The sequence below is a fragment of the Lacerta agilis genome, chromosome 2 (assembly GCF_009819535.1).
Source record: "Lacerta agilis isolate rLacAgi1 chromosome 2, rLacAgi1.pri, whole genome shotgun sequence".
NCBI lineage: Eukaryota > Metazoa > Chordata > Lepidosauria > Squamata > Lacertidae > Lacerta > Lacerta agilis.
Genome location: NC_046313.1, coordinates 35899274 through 35918561, shown reverse-complemented (window position 1 = coordinate 35918561; position 19288 = coordinate 35899274). Strand labels below are relative to the sequence as shown.

Below are 19288 nucleotides of genomic sequence, written 5' to 3'. Positions count from 1 at the left end.
CAGCATTCCCTACATTAACAAGGTGCCCTTCAGAGTAGACACACACACACACACACACACACACACACACACACACACACAGCTGCACTTAAGTGCATTAAGCAAGAAATGCTTCTTCTATCACTTAAACTCCATGACAAGAAAAGATTCAACATTGCATGCTAAGTTGTATTATAGGCAGTGGCTGTTTATAAAAAAAAAGTCTGCAACCCAGTGAGTTGTTTTCCAATATCTATACACTGGGGAAAGAACATTCACACCAGTATATCAAAATAAACTTCCAGAATTATACTTACTTGCATGACCCAGCTGCCAAATTTGGGAATCTGAGTTTTCCTTGAGGCTGAATTTGTGGTAGAGAACTTACAGGGCATGTGTGCATTACAGCTACTGACAGACAGAGGTTTTGCAGAAGGGAGAATTTTAGCAAGCTACATCTGCTGATTTCCTTCTATGCAACTATTAAAGGTGCAGGAGCCTATTTTGCACCTGGCCATCCTAAGTCTCATTCCTCTAGTGCATGATCCCTCAAACTCGGCCCTCCAGATATTTTGAGACTACAATTACCATCATCCCTTACCACTGGTCCTGCTAGCTAGGGATCATGAGAGTAGGTCAAAAACATCTGGAGGGCCAAGGTTGAGGAAGTCTGCTCCAGTGCATTAACAGCAGTCCTGGCAGGATGCCTTATAATGCATGGACCAGAAAAGACAGACCAGATCAGCACTGCAGGAAGAACAGGTCTCTCACACAAACATGGAGCTCTTAAGCCTACTAGAACCCCATTTGTCCGGCAGGTGTCATAACTGAAGGAAACTTTGCTAAAATGCACACAATAGGTTTTTCTAGACAAGGGGTCCAAGTACATCTTAAGAAGATCATTCAAGGTGCTTGCGGGAAAGTGTATCCCTTTTCTAAGCAGGAACTACAGCAGTTGCAGAGGCAGTACACAAAAACAAACTCATAATGGCAGGCTCCAAACTTTCCTTCAGGGATATGTTGTTTACCACACCCTTACTCTTCCAGTTCAGGGCGTGCGCACACACAAGTAGGCCAGTCCAGACAGCCCACTCATCATCTCCTGCAACATGTTCTCCCGACTCCTAATCAGAGAGCTAATAAACTGAGGAGGCTCTTCCTCTGAAGTTGGATTATGACAGAACAGACGCCATCTTGAATTTATTGTTTCTGGCAAATGGAACTCTCCTTTGATGCTATGCTTCCCAGCAAAGATGTCACCTTTGCCTTTGGGGGATAGTACGCTTGTTTATGAACAATGTTGGAAATGTGTTCATCCTACAATCCTTCCTTATCACAAATGGGGATCACTTGGGGGCAACTTTCCTCAGGCATATTCCCCTTCAAATAGGTAGGCACAGCTCTTTCTCAGTTGCGTACAAGTTCACAGTCCCTGCCCCCTCACAACGATGCACTGGCGGGAGCCAAGCTGCACGTATATAGGCAGGAGTAAAGTTGTTTAAAACTGTTTTTAATATCATGTTTTAATTGCTATACCCCACCACCCTGGAACCTTAAGGGGAAGGGCATGTAATTATTAATAAATAAAAGTGAAATAATAGTTTTAATAATAATACACATATACTACAGAGCTGGTTCACATGATGAGTCAAACTATGGCTTTGTGAAAGCATGTAGCCTCCTTGAGAGGGGCTTGAGGCTGCTTTGCCCCCCACCTCCCCAGTCCTTTTTCCTGCCACGCCACGTTGAGCTAAGCCAAAGTTTGGTCTCGTACACCGAGGCTCATGGTTAAGCCCTCTCCTCACTAACCACAAGCTGTAGCCAAGGTTTATGTTCAAGGTTTTTTTATTGGCTACAGCTCATGGTTAGTGAGAGGGGAGATTTTGTTTGTTTTTGTTTGTTTGTTTGATATACCGCCCTTCATCCGAATATCTCAGGGCAGTTTACAAAAATAACTACAAGCCCTGGTTTAGACAGCATGCAAAGCTAAACCTTGGCTTGATGCAGGGCGACAGAAGAGGAAACAGCTGGAGGTTCCTCTCTGGAAGCCTGCCCATTCGCACCATGTTGTCATGGAATCATAGCTTGGCTTACCACATTGTGCGAATCAGGTCACAGACAGCCATTTCCACAATTCTAGCAGCATCGCTGCCCCTGCCATTTCTCATTATGAATGCCGCCAGATTCCGAGTTGGAGAAAAGTGCTGCCTATTAACGCTATTGCATCCAACCCATTAACTACCATTTTAACCTCAAATGAATGATTTTTTGGGAGTGTATTTTAAACGAAATCCATCAAAATGTTGAAAGAAAAAGATGCCGTTTGATAATTTAAGAAAACTCAGGCTCTAAAGCAGCGCTTACCAAACTTGGGTCTCCAGTTTTTGGAGTTTTCTCCAAAAATTGTAGTTTTTGGACTACAGTTCCCATCACCCTTGACAACTGTTCCAGCTAGCTAGAGATGATGGGAGTTGTAGTCCAAAAACAGCTGGAGACCCAAGTTTGGGAAACCCTGCTCTAAAGTGTTACCCTATTTTGAATCTGAGTAAGAATGTAATTCGGCTGTAGTTGTATGGAAAATGGGTATTCACAGTGGCCTTTCTTTCACCACGCCCAAAGTTTAGCACTCCCAAATAGGGACTAAGATCTCCAACCCATCGTCATTGTATTTTTAAAAACCAACCCAAGCCTTAGACAAGCGAGTGGTATAATAACACAGGGATCTTTACAAAGAGTCAGACCATTGGTCCATCTAACTCACCATTTTCAACACTGACTGGCAGTGGCTTCTCCAGTGTTTCAAATAGAGGACACTCCCAGTCCCACCTGGAGATGCTGGGGTTTGAACCTGAGACCTTCTGCATGCAATGCAGATGCTCTACCACTGAGCTACAGCACCCAGTATTTCCAGGCAATCTTTCATCCAAGTACAAACTGGGCCCAGCCCTGCTGAGTTTCCAAGATCAGACAAGACTGGGCGTGTTCAGGGTGCTATGGCCAATGGCTATGTATGTAGGTAAGAGATATTGCAAATTAGACAACATTCTGCGAAGGACAGGGCGTAGCCTTACTGGCCATCCAGGATGGCTCATGATCAAGACCATGACAATCCCTCTTTACAAAAAAATAATAATAATAAGACAGACAGGCTGTGTATTAAATTACAGTTCAACCAGTGCCTCCCTTGCACACTCTGTAATTTTAATGTGTGCACCTGCCAGTATTGTGATAATAGGCATGTAGCAATGCATGTCAGCAATTTTTTTTTAAACTTCCCACACAAAAGAGAACTTGCCGTGTGGCAAAGCACAAGATGTAAGGGAGGATAAAGACCTTGGGGGACATTGCTGGCAGCAGATACACAGCAGGCCGTGGGGTGTGCAGCGTGGCTGGAGGCAGCAGGCAGGGAGCCAGGCTCCAGACAGGGTTTGCAGGATAAAGGAAGGAGCCAGAATCACTCAGATCACAGAAATGTACTATATGGATGGACTAGTCTTCTTTGGAAAATGAGTACATAACTGGGAGAGGAGTCCTCTTGTTAAGAGATGTGGGGGAAGGGATTGGGATGAGGTGGAGGGGAAATTCCTCAAATGGAATACTTACAGTAGTAAGCATGAGAGGAGGTTCAAACAACAGCCTGAGTGAGTAAAGGATCCCTTCTCCTGTTATTGTATAGGGGCCAATTAATAACTCCCTTTTAATTTGAATATCCTTTGGTAGCAGAAGGTTGTTATTAAGCCTCTGTTTTTGTTGAATGTTTATTGACTGCTGATTTGCTTCCAGTTTGTGTGTGTGCCACCTTCAGAGATCAGGCAAGTGGGGAGATCTGAAAGGTTCTTGGGAATTACCGTAGCTCAAGATGAGCTGCAGCAAGCTGCTGCTTCTACTTTTGCAGACATTGAAGTGGCCACAGAAAACTAGCTGAAAATATCTTATTATGTCCCTTGGTTGCAAAGCAGCATCTGATGAAAAGTGGTCAAACATCCATCCAAGCTGTTCTTCTCTAGCAATACTCATTCAAATGTCCTAATAACCCCGTTTCACATATACCGGTAAATGGAACTAAGAATTCAAAGTCATTCCCGGTGATTGGCATCCTGGATTTAATTTAGGAGCGCAACTTTTCAGCCTACAGGATAAGCAGAAGAGAAACGGAGCAATCACCTACCTGCTGAAAGTTATAAAACTGGGGAAGAGCAGAGGTAACAGCTTCACCTGAACAAGTGGTTGTGATAATTCAGACTTTAATATATTGACGTTTCCAATGTTCAAGCAAACTTACATCCCCAATCTACTCTGGAAACTCAGGAAGAATTATTAAAAATGTCATTGGATACATATAACAAGTTAGGCTGCTCTCTACAACAATGAACCCCATCTATAAGCTGTCCCTTCCAACACTTTTGAAATACACTAATGAGTTCTCCAACAAAATGCAAGTTCTGTTTAGGGTGGGACACTTACCAAATCTCTTCTATAGGTCTTTGAGTATTAGAGTCTCTGCAGGGCTGTCATAATCAAGGTGGCATTCTTGGCAAATCTTGGGAATGTTATATGGAAGGTAAGGAAACAGCATCCTTGGTTTGCTGAGTGGTACACAGAGTGCTACATTTCAAGACTGACACCATAACTTGTACCCAGACAGAAGTCAGTACAGACATCTGGCACATGTGTGAACATGAAACAAGGGAAGCATGAGGGTTAAGTAGTATTTTTGTCACCTCTCTGATACAGAAGAGCACCTTTGCATCCTGAACCATGAAAGATTTAAAGCAGGCAAGGGAAGAATGTATGGAAGTCACAATAACACTGGCCCAAATCCAGGAACTTTTTATTTCTCTGGAAACAACTCACCAGCCTGAGCAAAAATTGCAGGTGGCAATTGTACATTCTTTTAAATTTTTTTTAAAAAGGAAAGAAAGTGTTTGGTTTCATAAATTTCTGTCATAAGAAACAATTTCAATTATTGTACACCAAGCTTTTTACAAAGCATCCACGTTAAGATGGTTCCACCGGCTTCTACCATGCTGTCATCCTCTTATGCCATGCAACAATGCTACATCTGCTTAACAAATTTTAAAACATTAGTATTACAAAGATACAAAGGGTCATCAGTCGACTGGTATTTTTAAGACATGGAGATTGTGACACATTTCCTCTTTTGTCATTTTCCTAAGGAAGTTACAAAAAAATAATTTAGTTCACGTGGACAAGATGTGGGATTGCAGTCCAGCCTTGGATCGTTTGGTTCGTACCTCCATTCGTGTAACAGTGCCATTGGCCTCAAGGATTGGCTTCTGTGGTTCTTGTATTTCGTAAGATCATAACAGTTATATTGGTACCTCAAGGGTCATGGACTCCAGCCTCCTGCTTCAGCAGGAGTCACTAGACTTGGACTCTCCCTGATAGATGTTCCTCCAATCACCTCTTAAGGACCTCCAAAAAGGAGAACAATGTCACTCCTGACATCAGATTGTTCCACTCCAAGTTATTAGTTCCATTTAGATCAGCGCATCTGCAGCAACTAAGAATTAGTTTTGGCCAAGCCCCAAGGGTTCAGGAATGCCATTTTCAGTCTGGGCCAATTTCACATGGATTTAGCCCTTTGTCCTTGGCCTCTTTGTACATCCTTTGGAAGTCTTTGAAGCGAGGGGCACAGCCTAACCTGGCCTCCCCAAAGTGCATGTGGCCCATGAAGAGGAAGTCTCCTTCTCCTGGTTTCACCCCACATTGCAGCAGGGTCTTGATCTGTCCTCGCCACCTCCCACTCTCCTCTGCGGGCTTGAAGATCTTGGTCTTCTGCCTGTAGATTCTGTTCACACGCACGTCAATGATGGAATCTTGCTGTTCCTCCTCATTGATTACATTTTGGATGGTACCTCTGACAACTGGGGAGAAATATTTACACACATAATTAGGTTGAGGGTTTACACATGCAAATATAATCACCCAACATTCCGTTTAATATCAGTTGGGTCCTGCATAAGGATTATAATTGGGCAACTGATTCAGCAGCCCCCTTGAAGACAATGGACGGTGGCACCACCAGAAGGTGAGGTACAATTCAAGCAATGTTGCCTTCAAAACACTTTTCCTTTAGAGCAGAGTTCCCCAAACTTGGTTCTCCAGCTGTTTTTGGACTACAGTTCCCATTATCCCCAAATACTGTTCCTGCTAGCTAGGGATGATGGGAGTTGTATTCCAAAAACAGCTGGAGACCCAAGTATGGGCAACCCTGCTTTAGAGTATTTCTCAGCCTCATTGTATATTCCTGCACTGAAGTCATAAGATCTGCATGAGTAGCTTTTTAAATGTTAAATTTACAACAGGCAGCCAATTTGTCTTTTTTTGAAGATGTTACTTTTTTTGAAGACAAAGTGTTATATCATACTAAAAATTCCTCCTACAGAAAGTACCACCGAATAGAGTTTGCATGGTTAAGGTTATTAAATACACACACAGAGAGAAGGACATTTCAGTTGCATTCTATTAATGGCCCAGGAACATTTACATTGAATTCTCTGGCACACTGCCAGGGAGAAACACTTGCAGCAAGATGCCACCTGTCTGGGCAGCATTTTCCACCATGGCTAACCTAGATCAATCCCACTGCAATTCCTGGATGCTGCACCCTCATGCCCCCAGTCAGAATATTGCCCATTCTGTTCACTGTATTTATATCTGCAGCACATGTCCAAGACCCAACATGCCCAGCTGTTTCATTACAACATTTCCTTTACATTCCAAGCGTGGGAAAATTGCTTTAACGCTCTCTAAATATCATTAGAAGGAAAACAGCCACCTCACAAGTCATGTCGGGCAAAGCCACTTGTCTTTTTCGGTGGCGGCATCAGGGTAGGGCAGAGGTCTAGGGTCCCATTCAGCAGGATGAAGAAGAGCCCCCTCCCCAACACAACAGACATACCACCATTTGAAATAAGCAAGGTAAAACACATGGTGGCGGGTGGCTCTGTGGTCTAAACCACTGAGCCTAGGGCTTGCCGATCAGGAGGTCGGCGGTTTGAATCTCTGCGACGGGGTGAGCTCCCGTTGTTTGGTCCCAGCTCCTGCCAACCTAGCAGTTCGAAAGCACGTCAAAAGTGTAAGTAGCTAAATAGGTACCGCTCTGGCGTTTCCGTGTGCTGCTTTGGTTTCGCCAGAAGCGGCTTAGTCATGCTGGCCACATGACCAGGAAAAACTGTTTGCGGACAAATGTCGGCTCCCTCGGCCAGTGAAGTGAGATGAGCATGGCCCCAGAGTCGTTCGCGACAGGACTTAACTGTCAGGGGTGCATTACCTTTCCTTTCCTTTAAAACACATTAGTATCTGAGGCATCTGACACTAAGGGTGGGGCATAAGATCATTGTGTGCAGACCATTGGGGGAGGCTGGACAGAAAGAGGATACCTTGTAGTGGTTGAACTGAGGGTGCTGGAAATTTTTAAACCCCAAATAGCAACTATCAGACTCTCTCAGGCAAAATATATTTAGAGCAAAATAAAGCAATCAAGCTTACATATTCTGGTATGCTCTCTTCTTACAAAACTGATCAGAGCCATTTACGGCACAGCATTTCATATCCATGAATGAGTCTATATGGCACAGTTTCAGTGGATACACACATGAAAGAGATCTGTTTTCTCATGGCTCACAGACAGTTTTTTGAATTGGAACTGTTTAATTTTCAGTTTCTCAAATCTAGTTTCACCGCCCATCATGGACTTCCAGCGTACTGAAAGGTGAGCTTTATTGTGGAACTGATCCCGAGATTAGAAAACACTCCAGTCGTATGGGCCAAATTAAACTGCAATAGTGACATGGCTAGGTGCAACGCTCCCTGACCACCATAGCATTATCCTATTCCATCCTGACACAGACAGCCCCATCTCATATTCTGCTATTCTTAAAGCACATTGTGGGCTGGCCTCTATGGGGACAAAAAGGCCTATGATGATGATGAAGAATTTGGATTTGATATCCCGCTTTATCACTACCCCAAGGAGTCTCAAAGCAGCTAACATTCTCCTTTCCCTTCCTCCCCAACAACAAACACTCTGTGAGGTGAGTGGGGCTGAGAGACTTCAAAGAAGTGTGACTAGCCCAAGGTCACCCAGCAGCTGCATGTGGAGGAGTGGAGACACGAACCCAGTTCACCAGATTACGAGTCTACTACTCTTAACCACTACACCACACTGGCTCTCTATGGTGTAGAAAAGGGCCATACTGTACTCCATCCACATCATAAAGGGATAACATGTAAAATTCATCCATTCTTTTCTTTTTTTTACCCCCCCCCCCCCAAAAAACCCCACATTTATATGAAAACAGGCATTTGAGTATTTGGGCTTTTGTTAAGGTTCCATTTAGGAACATCAAGAGGGCAATCCCTAATGCTTTCCCCTAAAAACCTTTGAACTTCTACCTCTATTATTGCCGCCTGTCCCTCTTTGTCCAGCACAGAAAAGAGCTAGCCAAATACAATGACTTTAATTGAAGCTCTTCAGAACTAAAACCCATAAAAGCCCTTTCCTCCCTTTTCCCCCCTTTGTGCTTCTGGACACACTTTGTTTACTCCAAAATGGGAAGAAAAGGACTCCCTTGTTTGTTGCAATCTTTCAGTTTGAGCTTTCAGTTTGCTCACTGTTTGCTGAGGTCTCTGCAAGCCAAATCCAGCAGGTTGTCACAATGAGGGAGTGGGGAAAGAGGGGTTTGAGAGAGTGATGGTGAAGGAAACAGCAACGGAGAAATCAAATAAACTTACCGAAGTCACTAGTGCAGACAGCCAAGAGGACTTCCGTGTCACTGCAAGGTCGGCAGGGAGCTGAGAAAAACAGAAAGGGCATTTCAGTATCTCAAAAACGTGAATGCCACAAAAACCGAAGGATTTTCACTAAACACACACACACACACCCATTAACCTCAAAGGTCATGCTTGATGCATCACTGAAAGCAGCAGGCAGGAAGCTCACATCTTTAGCTTGGCAGAAATAATGTCCTATCAAGCAAGGGAGGGACCTTTGGCCATATCCACACGATACATTTCAAGAACTCTTACTCCACTTCAAGAACGCCCTTAACCACATCTGTTAAAGTGATATGAGTGCTTGGCATGTGTGGTGTGGATGTGGCAGTTTTTCAGCCTGAAGCCCACCTTCCCTTCTTGAGGGGGGGTGGTGGTGTGGATGCTGCACATATCAAAGGTGGGTGGGGCCAGTGGCAAAAATGGGCAGAGCAACACATCCACCTACGCACAAGAGGCTAGTTTCTACTCACACTCACACTCCCCCTCCAGGCAAGTTAAAGGCATCATTAGACTTCAATGACATTTTCCAGCCAGGCAAAAACACTTAAGGAAGGTATGAAGCAGGACTGGCGAGAGGCAAGGCTGGAGGAGAGAAGGTGGTATGGGGAGAGATCAGAGCGCCGACAAAGTTGAGGACCCTGGGTCTGAGGATACAACACCCCCCCCCTTAAAGACTAGATTTACAGCAGGTTCTTCCCTGCTCCTGAGTTAATTTGGCTATCTGGTTGCAAACATAATCTTGTTTTTCTTATCATTAACCTTTATTTCGTCTCTCATACACAACTGTCATCTAAGTGGAAAGTAATGTGGGTGGTGGATGATCCAGGAAGCAGGTGCTACAGCGGGGAAGGTGGTTATCTTTAATAATTGCCACAGTGTAAAACCATTCAAGTGCCATGCCTACAGTCTTGTTTGTTTTGTTTTGTTTTGAACGCCTGCCACCTTTTTGGCACTCCTTTGTGAATTTAAACCAAAGTCACTCCCATACCTAACTGCATGGAGAAGTTTGGTCGTGACAAGCTGGCAATTCAAGATGCTGTAGATATTTTCTAAGGCTTAAAACTATGGAAATGCAGAATCTGGGCAGGCCCTCCAGGTTTGTTGGATGGGGCCATTTTCTACTTGTTTTCTCTCCTGCCACAAGGTACAGAAATGTTTCAAATAATCATGGCAGCTGTGTGCCAGAGGACAGTTATGGGAGCCTCAGCAAATCACATTCATAAATGTCAGGTTTGCCCAGCACTTTTTCTGCATTATTATTATTATTATTATTATTATTATTATTATTATTATTTATTGTTTATACCCGATCATGGGGACCAGATCACAAGTAAGAAAGTCACTAAAATTCTTAGATGTGCAACACCATCCCTTATCTACTTAGTGACCTTTGTGATCAAACACACACTGGGAAATGATTTGGAAATTAGAATAGTGCCATGTAAAAAGTCACATAAACAAATCTTCTGCAGTAGGCCTGCTCCAAAATCTCATTGGTCTAAGAAAATGCTGATTCAAGTATGTTCCAAGAAATAAAGGTTCTTGTGTCATACGTGGCTGAGGACAGGAAGATCAAGTGGAGACTCAAGGCCAGATCTGTTACAGCTCCCAAGAATCGTGTAGGCTGTAAACAGTAGAGAGACCCTATTGCTAATCTAATCAAGGCAAGAATGTAGCTGCTCTTTGTACGGGGCCAGCTACTTCTGCCGGGAGAAGGTGGGTGCTGTTAGGAGTGCAGATGTTTCAATAATACCCTATTCAGTTATGGAATTCCTTTTCTCTCAGAGGTCTGCCCTATCTAGCAACATGCTAATTAAATCTACCCGCTAGAGGCCCAGAGATTGGGAAGGGGGTTGGGTGAAGAACACGACCTTCTTTGTCATCCCAACAAGGCACTTGCAACCATCATAAACATGAAAACCCTCCTCCTCCAACTGTAGTAAGGATCCAACATTGAGCTCATGGGTTGCTTAAGACAGAACTGAAGCACGGGAAGACTATAGAACCTTTGCCCTCCTCTCATACCACCTGCTATTTAATGACTATGTTTTTCCATTTGAGCAAAAGTGAAACAAGTAGCCTGGGATCCCATCCTTAAACTCATAATTTATTTTGTTTATATCCCACTTTTTTCTCCACGGAGCTCAAGGTGGTGTGCATGGTTCTCCTCAATAAATCCCCACAGCAATCCTGTGAGGTAGGTTAGGTTCAGAGGCAGTGACTGGCCCAAGGTTACCCAGTGAGTTTCATGGCTGAGTGGGGATTTGAACCCTGGTCTCCCAGATCCTAGTCTGATTCTCTAACCGCTACACCACACTGGCTCTTTAGGACTGGAAAAAGAGTCCAACTGATTTCAATGGAATTAAGAAGATGCCCCCTTTTTACAGTCACATGAAAGGCGTTAATGTGCACACTGCCAGCTCATAGAATCCAGCAGTGGCTGCTTCTACAACTTCACTGTATCCTGTGAGTCACTAGCTAGCACGCTGGTATTCTGTTATATCCACAACAACTGAGAAATTCAGGAGGAGCGGCTAACCTGTGACCAGCCATATGTTGTTGGAGTACAACTCCCATCAGCATGGCCAATGGTCAGGGATGAGGGAAACTGTAATCCAGCAACATCTGCAGAGCTACAGATTAGCCACCATGGACTTAAGAAGCAGAATACTGTATAACGCATTCCACTAAATGTGCTTAGGATCATAATCCTATGGCCAGGACAGATACTGTTCCACATGGAAAATTCTCAACTAGGTAAGTAGCCAGCTTATGTGGAAAGGATACCTTGGGTTGATTCTTGTTTTATCTGAATGCAAACTCTTGTTTGATTCTGGCATCCACTCCTAACCTGAGGGGACTGGATCTCTGGATAATCAAGTAAAGATTCAGCCCAGTTTGCTTATTACTTTTTGCAAGGGATAACAGGGCAGAACAAGGAACTCAAAAGAGCATCACTACATCAAGAGTCCACTCCCAGAGAACATCTGCCTAGAGTCTAGACCAATACAAGTAACATTTCACGGTTTTGGTCAGGAGGGTGGTCAGACTTGCTTTTTACAAGATCCCTGTGATCCACCAAGCAGAGCCAGGTGCGTGCAACAGACATATGGTTTTCAGCATGGGAACTAAACTGAGTTTTTCCACACAAAAGCTCTCTTCTGGTTAGCTTTCTTCATTTCAGCCACTTAACTCAGGTGCTATTGTTAAGCAATTGGGACTCAGAAAACCCTTCCTGGTCTACTGAAAAATCACCCCAAAATCCACCAAGAGATGCTGACCTACCTTGTGCTCACCCCGGCATGGCTAGCTAGCGCCTAGAATAATTAACTTCCTTGCCTCAACTTAGAAATCTAATATTGCAGAACAGCTCTGCTATAGAAATCCCCACAGAAGGTCCCAGAGAAGCACTGACCCAACCTGAAGGATTATGTCTCCAAATCCAACCAACTGCTCCAGCCAGATGATTTATATACAGCTCAGTACTTCATATAATAGGATTACACATACAAAGCATGACTTTTTCAAGAGGAAGAGAAGCCTGAGTGGAGAAATTGTTCCCTCTTTGATGCAAGAATGATTTCTTGATTAGTACAAGGAACTAATGCTAGGGAAAGCACATACAGTACTGAATACGACTTGTGGGTTTCTGTACACAGCTCTTGAGCACGCTTGACAAAGGGTGCTTTAATTTAGATGCTACAAGGAAGTGCAGAGAAGAAGTCTGCGTGATTCGTGCCTTCCTTTATGCATTTGCCATGCAACTACCTGAAGCAGCACGCACCTAGAAGTCATTATCGCAGTGGAGATGGCAGGAGATGGATGGGCAAATCTCTTCTGCGACATGTGAGTGCTTGAGTCTACTCAATGCCACAGTTAGGATCACTTGTAACAAACATGTAAGAGCAAGTTCCCCCAACCTTTATTACCTTATATAAAATCTTCACAGTGCACCAGGTGCTGTCTGCATTAAGGTGGGGGTTGGTAGGAGAAGCAGCACATGTAGAATCTCTACGATATGCTATTTAAAGTCCAACAGGCAGGTCGTGATCTACTGGTAGGTCACTGGACGTCTGTGGTAGATCACTGGTTCCCCCCAAAGAAGCTCAACAAGTTTTGCTTCCCTGACAAAAGCTCAACATTTTTGCCCTGTACCCCTAAAAATTGGGCCTTCCCCCCATCCTTAAAAAAAACTCAACAACTTTGACCTGAATCACTGCCAGTCTTTTAACTCTGTGAGTAGATCACAGTCCCTTGGGAGTTGGCCACCCCACCATCAAAAATGATGGGTCTTTGTGTTTCGCCTCATGAGGCGAAAGGAAGCTGACGAGGAGCACATTTATACACTTCTATATTGACTTCCTAGTTTGTGTGTTGCTATGGGAAGGAATCATTTACAGCTAAGATTTATGAACAGAGACCTTTTTATGAGCAAATCTCCTGCACGCTTAGAAAAGTAAAGCCAGCCCCCCCCCACCGCCACCATGTTGAGCAATATAAATATATTTTAAGAAAACAAAAATACATGCATCACCCTTACTAATGCATTTTCTGCTTTGGGCAGAGGTTTAGATATTCCCAATGCTCAGAATCCTAAGCAAGCAGTAAAAACCACATATGCTCCCCAATAATCCAATCTGCAAGTGAAAGAAAAGCAATTTCACTCCACTTCCAAAGCCGGATGCCAGCTCTGCTAAAGAGACCATGGCATAATGCTGGCATTGTGCATGCTTGCTATCAAATCAACTGGGAATTCCTTTGATGGAGTGTCGTGACCTGAAGTAACCTAAAGCAGCCCTTACCCGCACTTGCAACCCCTTGACCCCCCACTGCCAACTATTGCATCTTAAAGCCCTCTGTTTACTTCTCTACAGGAAAATTGGAGATATTTTTACATTTTGCCTTGTGAAACTACAGTGTAGGCCCAGGTGCCTTTAGCCAAGCGACTTCTTGGTTTCTGCTGAAACCATGGCAATAGGCTTCATTGCAAGCCAACCAACACTGTGTGGAACACTTATTTCCTTCAATTACAGTACTTCTCTGCAGCAGGAAGAAATGGACATGAAAACTCCTGGGTCGGTGCATGGTGATCAAAAGTCTACATTATTTCCTTGTAGCTTTCCCCCTGTGGTTAACATGTCTTACTGGGGAATCATCATCATCTACATTACACAATATGTAGATTTCAGTTACCCCATGGGCCAAGCCTCTCTTGCCAGCAGTCATTCACCTCCAGCTACTGCCTAGAGGTAGGTTTGCCATTAGAGCTCCTCAAATACCAACCAGGGTGAGAAGTATACTATTGGGTTTTTGTGTTCCTAATATTAGCACAAGGAAGAGTGGGGCCAGTAATTTGTGTGACAGTTCTTTTAAGACAGGTTATTTCGTGATTACACAGCAAAGGATGCACCTAACCTTAAAGGAACAAAAATAACAAAATGCACCAAGCCCACTTTCTTCTCTAGGCCCAGCGTTAAGACCCAGCACCTTCAGAAAGCTGCTGGAGCCCCACAGCTAACACCTGCCCTGGGACTACCACCTTTAAACATTTTGCTCCAAGGCACTGCCAAAGGGGTAGATACCAGCAAAATGGAATGCAACTAAGGAAGCAGCAAAGATGGTCAAGGGCCTTGAGACTGATCCACACCCTACATTTAAGCCACATTCAACACACATGGCGTCCCCTTAAGAATCCTGGAAACTGCAGTTTGTTAAGGATGCTGGGGATTATATCTCTATGAGGTGGAAACTACTGTTGCCAGGATTCTTTCGAGGAAATAATGTGCTTTAAATGTATGGTGTGGATCTGGCCCAAGCTCTAGGATGAAGGGCTGAAGGAGTTGGGCACATTTAGTCTGCAAAAGAGACTATTAAGAGGCTGTCACATGCCAATTTTATTTTCCTGTTGCTCCAAAGAGTAGAATCTGAACCAACAGGTTTGAATTACAAGGAAAAAAAGTATTTAGATTGCAAACGGTTAAGGACAAACTTCTTGATGGCATGAAAAGTGGATCAGACTGCCAAACAGACATGATACAATTCAGCCCTTCTCAGATGTTTGAGTCTGAATGAGATGCCGGAGGAGTGGGCTTTCTGCAATGATAGAGGGTTGGAGTAGATGACATTTGATGCCCCTCCCAACCCTGTAATTCTGTTATTCTCTCCAACAATAATCAGCTTCTGATATTAATGAAACGCTATGAAAGCTTTTGTTTTCTTCTGGGATTTGACAAAAACAAGGTTTTTTAAAGGCACACTGAACTTAAGATTGTGTTTCTCTTGACCCGTCACCATATTCATTCCATCCATAAACTTGCCTATGCCATAATTGCAGAACTGAGAACAACATCCAGCTGCTGAACAAAACGAACTAGCTTCTCTCACAATGTTTATAAGAAAAGGCTGTGCAAATTATAGGGAACGTCAGTGAGGAATAGACACACTGGAAACTTATAATGAGGAATCGTAAGTGGTTCCAAAGTTCTATCATTCGCTTTCAGAAAGTTAAGGCAGAGATCCTGCACCTAGGTACATATGTACTAACCTCATTAAAAATCAAAGCAATGTACGCTTCCATTGCTGGATGCAAGATCATAAACTTACACCCATTTAAATCAACATGTAGCGACTATTTCAATCCAAAATCGAGACAAGGGCAAACTGGTTGCTCAACTATTGGCAGCTGTTTGAGTAACAGTGGTCAGAGTTTGATTATATTCATTATGGAAGGAAATCTGTTCCAACACTAGTGGCTCTTCTGTAATTATATGTGGGTTCAGAGAGTCCAATTTTCTCCAAGGTTGACAACAATTATGATCAAATCTGACTGGAATGGAAATGTTAGATGGTGGGGAAAACTATGAACAGCTGGGAATTGTTTTAGGTAGGGTGCACTCAAGGGCTAAAAAGCCACAACTCCGAAACAAAACGAAGCTCTAATTGGCAAAATCTGGGGGGAAAGGGATGCTTCCTGAATAGTTCTAGTGCTACGAAAAATCTGAAGTGCTTCTCTCCAAACAAACCACTCCAGCTCCTATCATGCCCAGCCAGCATGACCAACCATCATGGATGATAGGAATTATAGTCCAGCAACATTTGAGAAGCACCATGTTACCTAAGGAGATGATCTCTCTCATGTCACCACACTGAGAAAATGGACATCCCACCGACACCATTCTTGATGTGACCCAGAAGTCCCAGATTCTCTCACTGTTTCTGTGAAATGCCCCTTTGCCTCCTATCATAAAAAAACTCTTGAGAAGTACACCTACCCTGCCCTAACTCTTCAACAAGTTCACTATTTCAACGGACCAGAGTCATACAGAAGCTTGATATCAGCACACTCAAATGTAGGATTTAATGGGTGAACGGGTTCAATGTCTGCCAGTCTTTGGCACAAGTCCACTAAAAACCAGAGCAACATACACCTGAGGAAAGCTTAAGGTTTCACTGTGGGGATCCTGGGGTTTGCCACTACAATTGGGGCCTGAAGAAAACATAATATATTCACAAGGCTTAAGCGCTCTCAATGGTTCTTTTGGATTTGACAAATTTATTAATCTCAAATTCTCTTTCATTCCTGTTAAGGCTTGCCGCTTATTGTCATAAAAAGGTAAAAAAAAAAAGCTAAGAAAAACAACAATTCATCTCACTTTGAACGTTCACCATATAAAACAATCCCTGCATCCTTAAATTGACTTTGCCCGCTGGGACTATGGTATTTCATTAAACGTATTTACAGGTTAACCTGTTTTTCTTTTTTTAGAAAATTCAAGTCAGGAACCCCATGTGCAGCAGGGCTTGGTCTGTGTCCTAAAGAATGGACCACTTTAGTTTCTTTCACCCCTTCCTAAGGGAAAATGCTTTGTGTTATGTGGAAAAGCAGGAAGGCAAATCTTGGACCAGGAAGACATGGGTTCAAACCGAAAACCTGTCTCGGCTTTGTGGCTCTAAACCAGGGGTCGGCAACCTAAGGCTGGGGGCCGGATGCAGCCCAATTGCCTTCTAAATCCAGCCTGCGGACGCTCCAGGAATCAGTGTGTTTTTACATGAGTAGAATGTGTCCTTTTATTTAAAATGCATCTCTGGGTTATTTGTGGGGCCTCCCTGGTGTTTTTACATGAGTAGAATGTGTCCTTTTATTTAAAATGCATCTCTGGGTTATTTGTGGGGCATAGGAATTCGTTCATTCCCCCCCCCAAAAAAAAATATATATAGTCCAGCCCACCACATGGTCTGAGGGACGGTGGACCGGCCCACAGCTGAAAAGGGTTGCTGACCCCTGCTCTAAACAAATCACCATGTGCACACCAGCCCTGCCTCTTCCATCTCTGACCCATCCCTGACGGAGGCAGCATATACAAGGGTTCCCAAAACTTCCCTGCAATCAAAAACTCTCTGTAGGATTACAGACCTCCCTTTGGACCATGCTGCTAAATGCAACCTGGTTGAGAGGTTTGGGGGCAAGACATGCCCCCAAACCTCCATCACAGAAGAAGGGTACAGTTCAGCCAGTTTAGAAGTAATAGGAAACTATAGCTTGCCCTGACATCAGAAGTCATTGAAATATCATCTTTACTGATGGTGCTGCGAACACACCAAAACCTGGTCCCAACCCATCACTCCCTGGCTCAACCAATCTGTCTTTCAGAAATTTGGGTCTTCTATACTCTGAATTGTATGTCCTGTTTGCTATGGACAAAAGGGAAGATCTAGGAATTATCTCGTTCCATTTAGTTAGAAGGAGGGGGGAGGCTTGTGGGCACACCACAAGTTTCCTGCCCTTTTATACTTGTAAGTTCTTATCTGCTATTTTGCTGAGCACAAAAATAACTTTCCCTTGCCCTCTGGTATCAGGACAATAAAACTAAGCCCTGGTATATATTAACCCAAGCTGGAGCCCTGCCAGGAAAGTGTCTCAGCCCCATATGGAATCCAGATTGGAGTGGAATTGAATTAAATGACTAGGAGCTGGTTAAAGTTAAACTTGGAAAGCAAGTTAGTGAAAGAAGATCAAAGTTTAAGGAAGCCTTTCAAAATAACCTAAGCAATCTTTTATGAGCGGTTTCTGAAAGAAGCTGGAAGTGTGGAGGAGGAGGAGGCATGGATTTTGGTTCATTTCAGATTTTTTTCACGGAATGTTGGGCAAAATTATAGCAACATCTGGAATTGCATACGCAGACAAGGCTTTAGCTGAAGCGTGGAACGTGCCACAGCGACTGCTGACTAAAAGGGAAAATGCAGTCCACGAAGCTGTTCTCCTGGGCCAAGTCTCACTGAAATGAATGTGAACTACCTCAAAATAGGCTTTCGATACACACACACACACACACACACACACACAGAGGGGGGGGAGGGAGAGAGAGAGAGAGAGAGAGAGAGAGACCTTCCTTCTTTTTCTTTTGGTCTCAAGTAATAATAAAAATATTGTTTCTTGTATTACAGCAAAACTTCAGAGAAGTCACCCTTGAACTCAAAGTTCAAGTTCACTCTGGGGGGGACCTGCCTTTTGTGTACACCGTGCCCAAAGAACCCCAAATTCTGATGCAAGGTAATCCAATTTCTGCAACCTAAATAAAATATCCTTATCGTGCCACATTCTGTTTCTGCTAAAGCCCTGGAATGGGATGAAGAGTCATGCAGAGCACAGAAGTCCCACCCTCTGGTAGTTCTGCTTGGTGCTCCTTGAATTCAAGGCACACACAGTTAAACTAATCCCTGCCATCAAGTGATAGGAACCTGCTTCTTCAACAGTTTGATCCAATATGAGTACTCAGACCCAAGTGCTACTGAACTCTGCAAAGCTCACGCCTTCCTATAGGACAGCAGCCTCATATTTTCCTCTGTCTCTTGCTAAAACTACCGTCAAAAGCGACCATGCTTTTGAGAAATCCAAGGAGGTGCTTCAGAGTTCATTTGCTCCTCATTAAGGTGGCTCAAAGTTTCAGGGTGGTTTTTTTTTGGGGGGGGAGGGTGTTGTAATGCCAGTTGCATGTGAATTGTTGCATTATTCATCCTGCAGGTGAAACTTGGTAGCAAGCCATACTGCTGGCTCAGGGTAACCACAAGCATGAATCAGCCTTACTCAGTGGGCTTTCATCCAGAAACAATCTCAGAGCTTCAGGGAGACGAGATGCAAATACTAAATTCTGAAGACAGGCAGGTGCCCTGACATAAAACAGAAGATGCACAGCCTAAACCCCATGCAGATATATTCTTGGGAACTGTTCAAAACCTATGCAGGATACTGGGCTGGTAAAGGTTGTAGTACTAAGACAAGTACCTGTACATGTCTCACCTAATCAGTTTTGGGTTGTTGTTTTTAAGGGCACTGCAAGAGAAAGATGCAAGTATGATATCAGCTGGCTCAAAATTAATTGGGCTTCTAAAAACAAGAATACAGTACAGGCTTATGTTTCCAGTAATCTGCATCATATTACTCCAAGTACCCGCAGAACCTGCTGACCTTTTTTTAAAAAATGCATGTATGTCTGAAGGATTAGAAAAG

At 43.6% G+C, this 19288-nt stretch overlaps 1 protein-coding gene across 1 annotated transcript in view; it reads right to left on the bottom strand.

Moving 5' to 3' along the window:
• Positions 1–4794: 4794 nt before the first annotated feature.
• The window catches only part of METRNL (meteorin like, glial cell differentiation regulator), a 28914-nt gene continuing 14420 nt past the window's right edge, over positions 4795–19288 (bottom strand). The window contains exons 3-4 of the mRNA XM_033139522.1: positions 8740–8799; positions 4795–5867 (exon numbers count right to left, since the gene is read on the bottom strand). Of these exons, the coding sequence (XP_032995413.1) occupies positions 5551–5867; positions 8740–8799 (377 nt within the window). The 3' untranslated portion in view covers positions 4795–5550. The remainder of the gene's footprint in view (positions 5868–8739; positions 8800–19288) is intronic.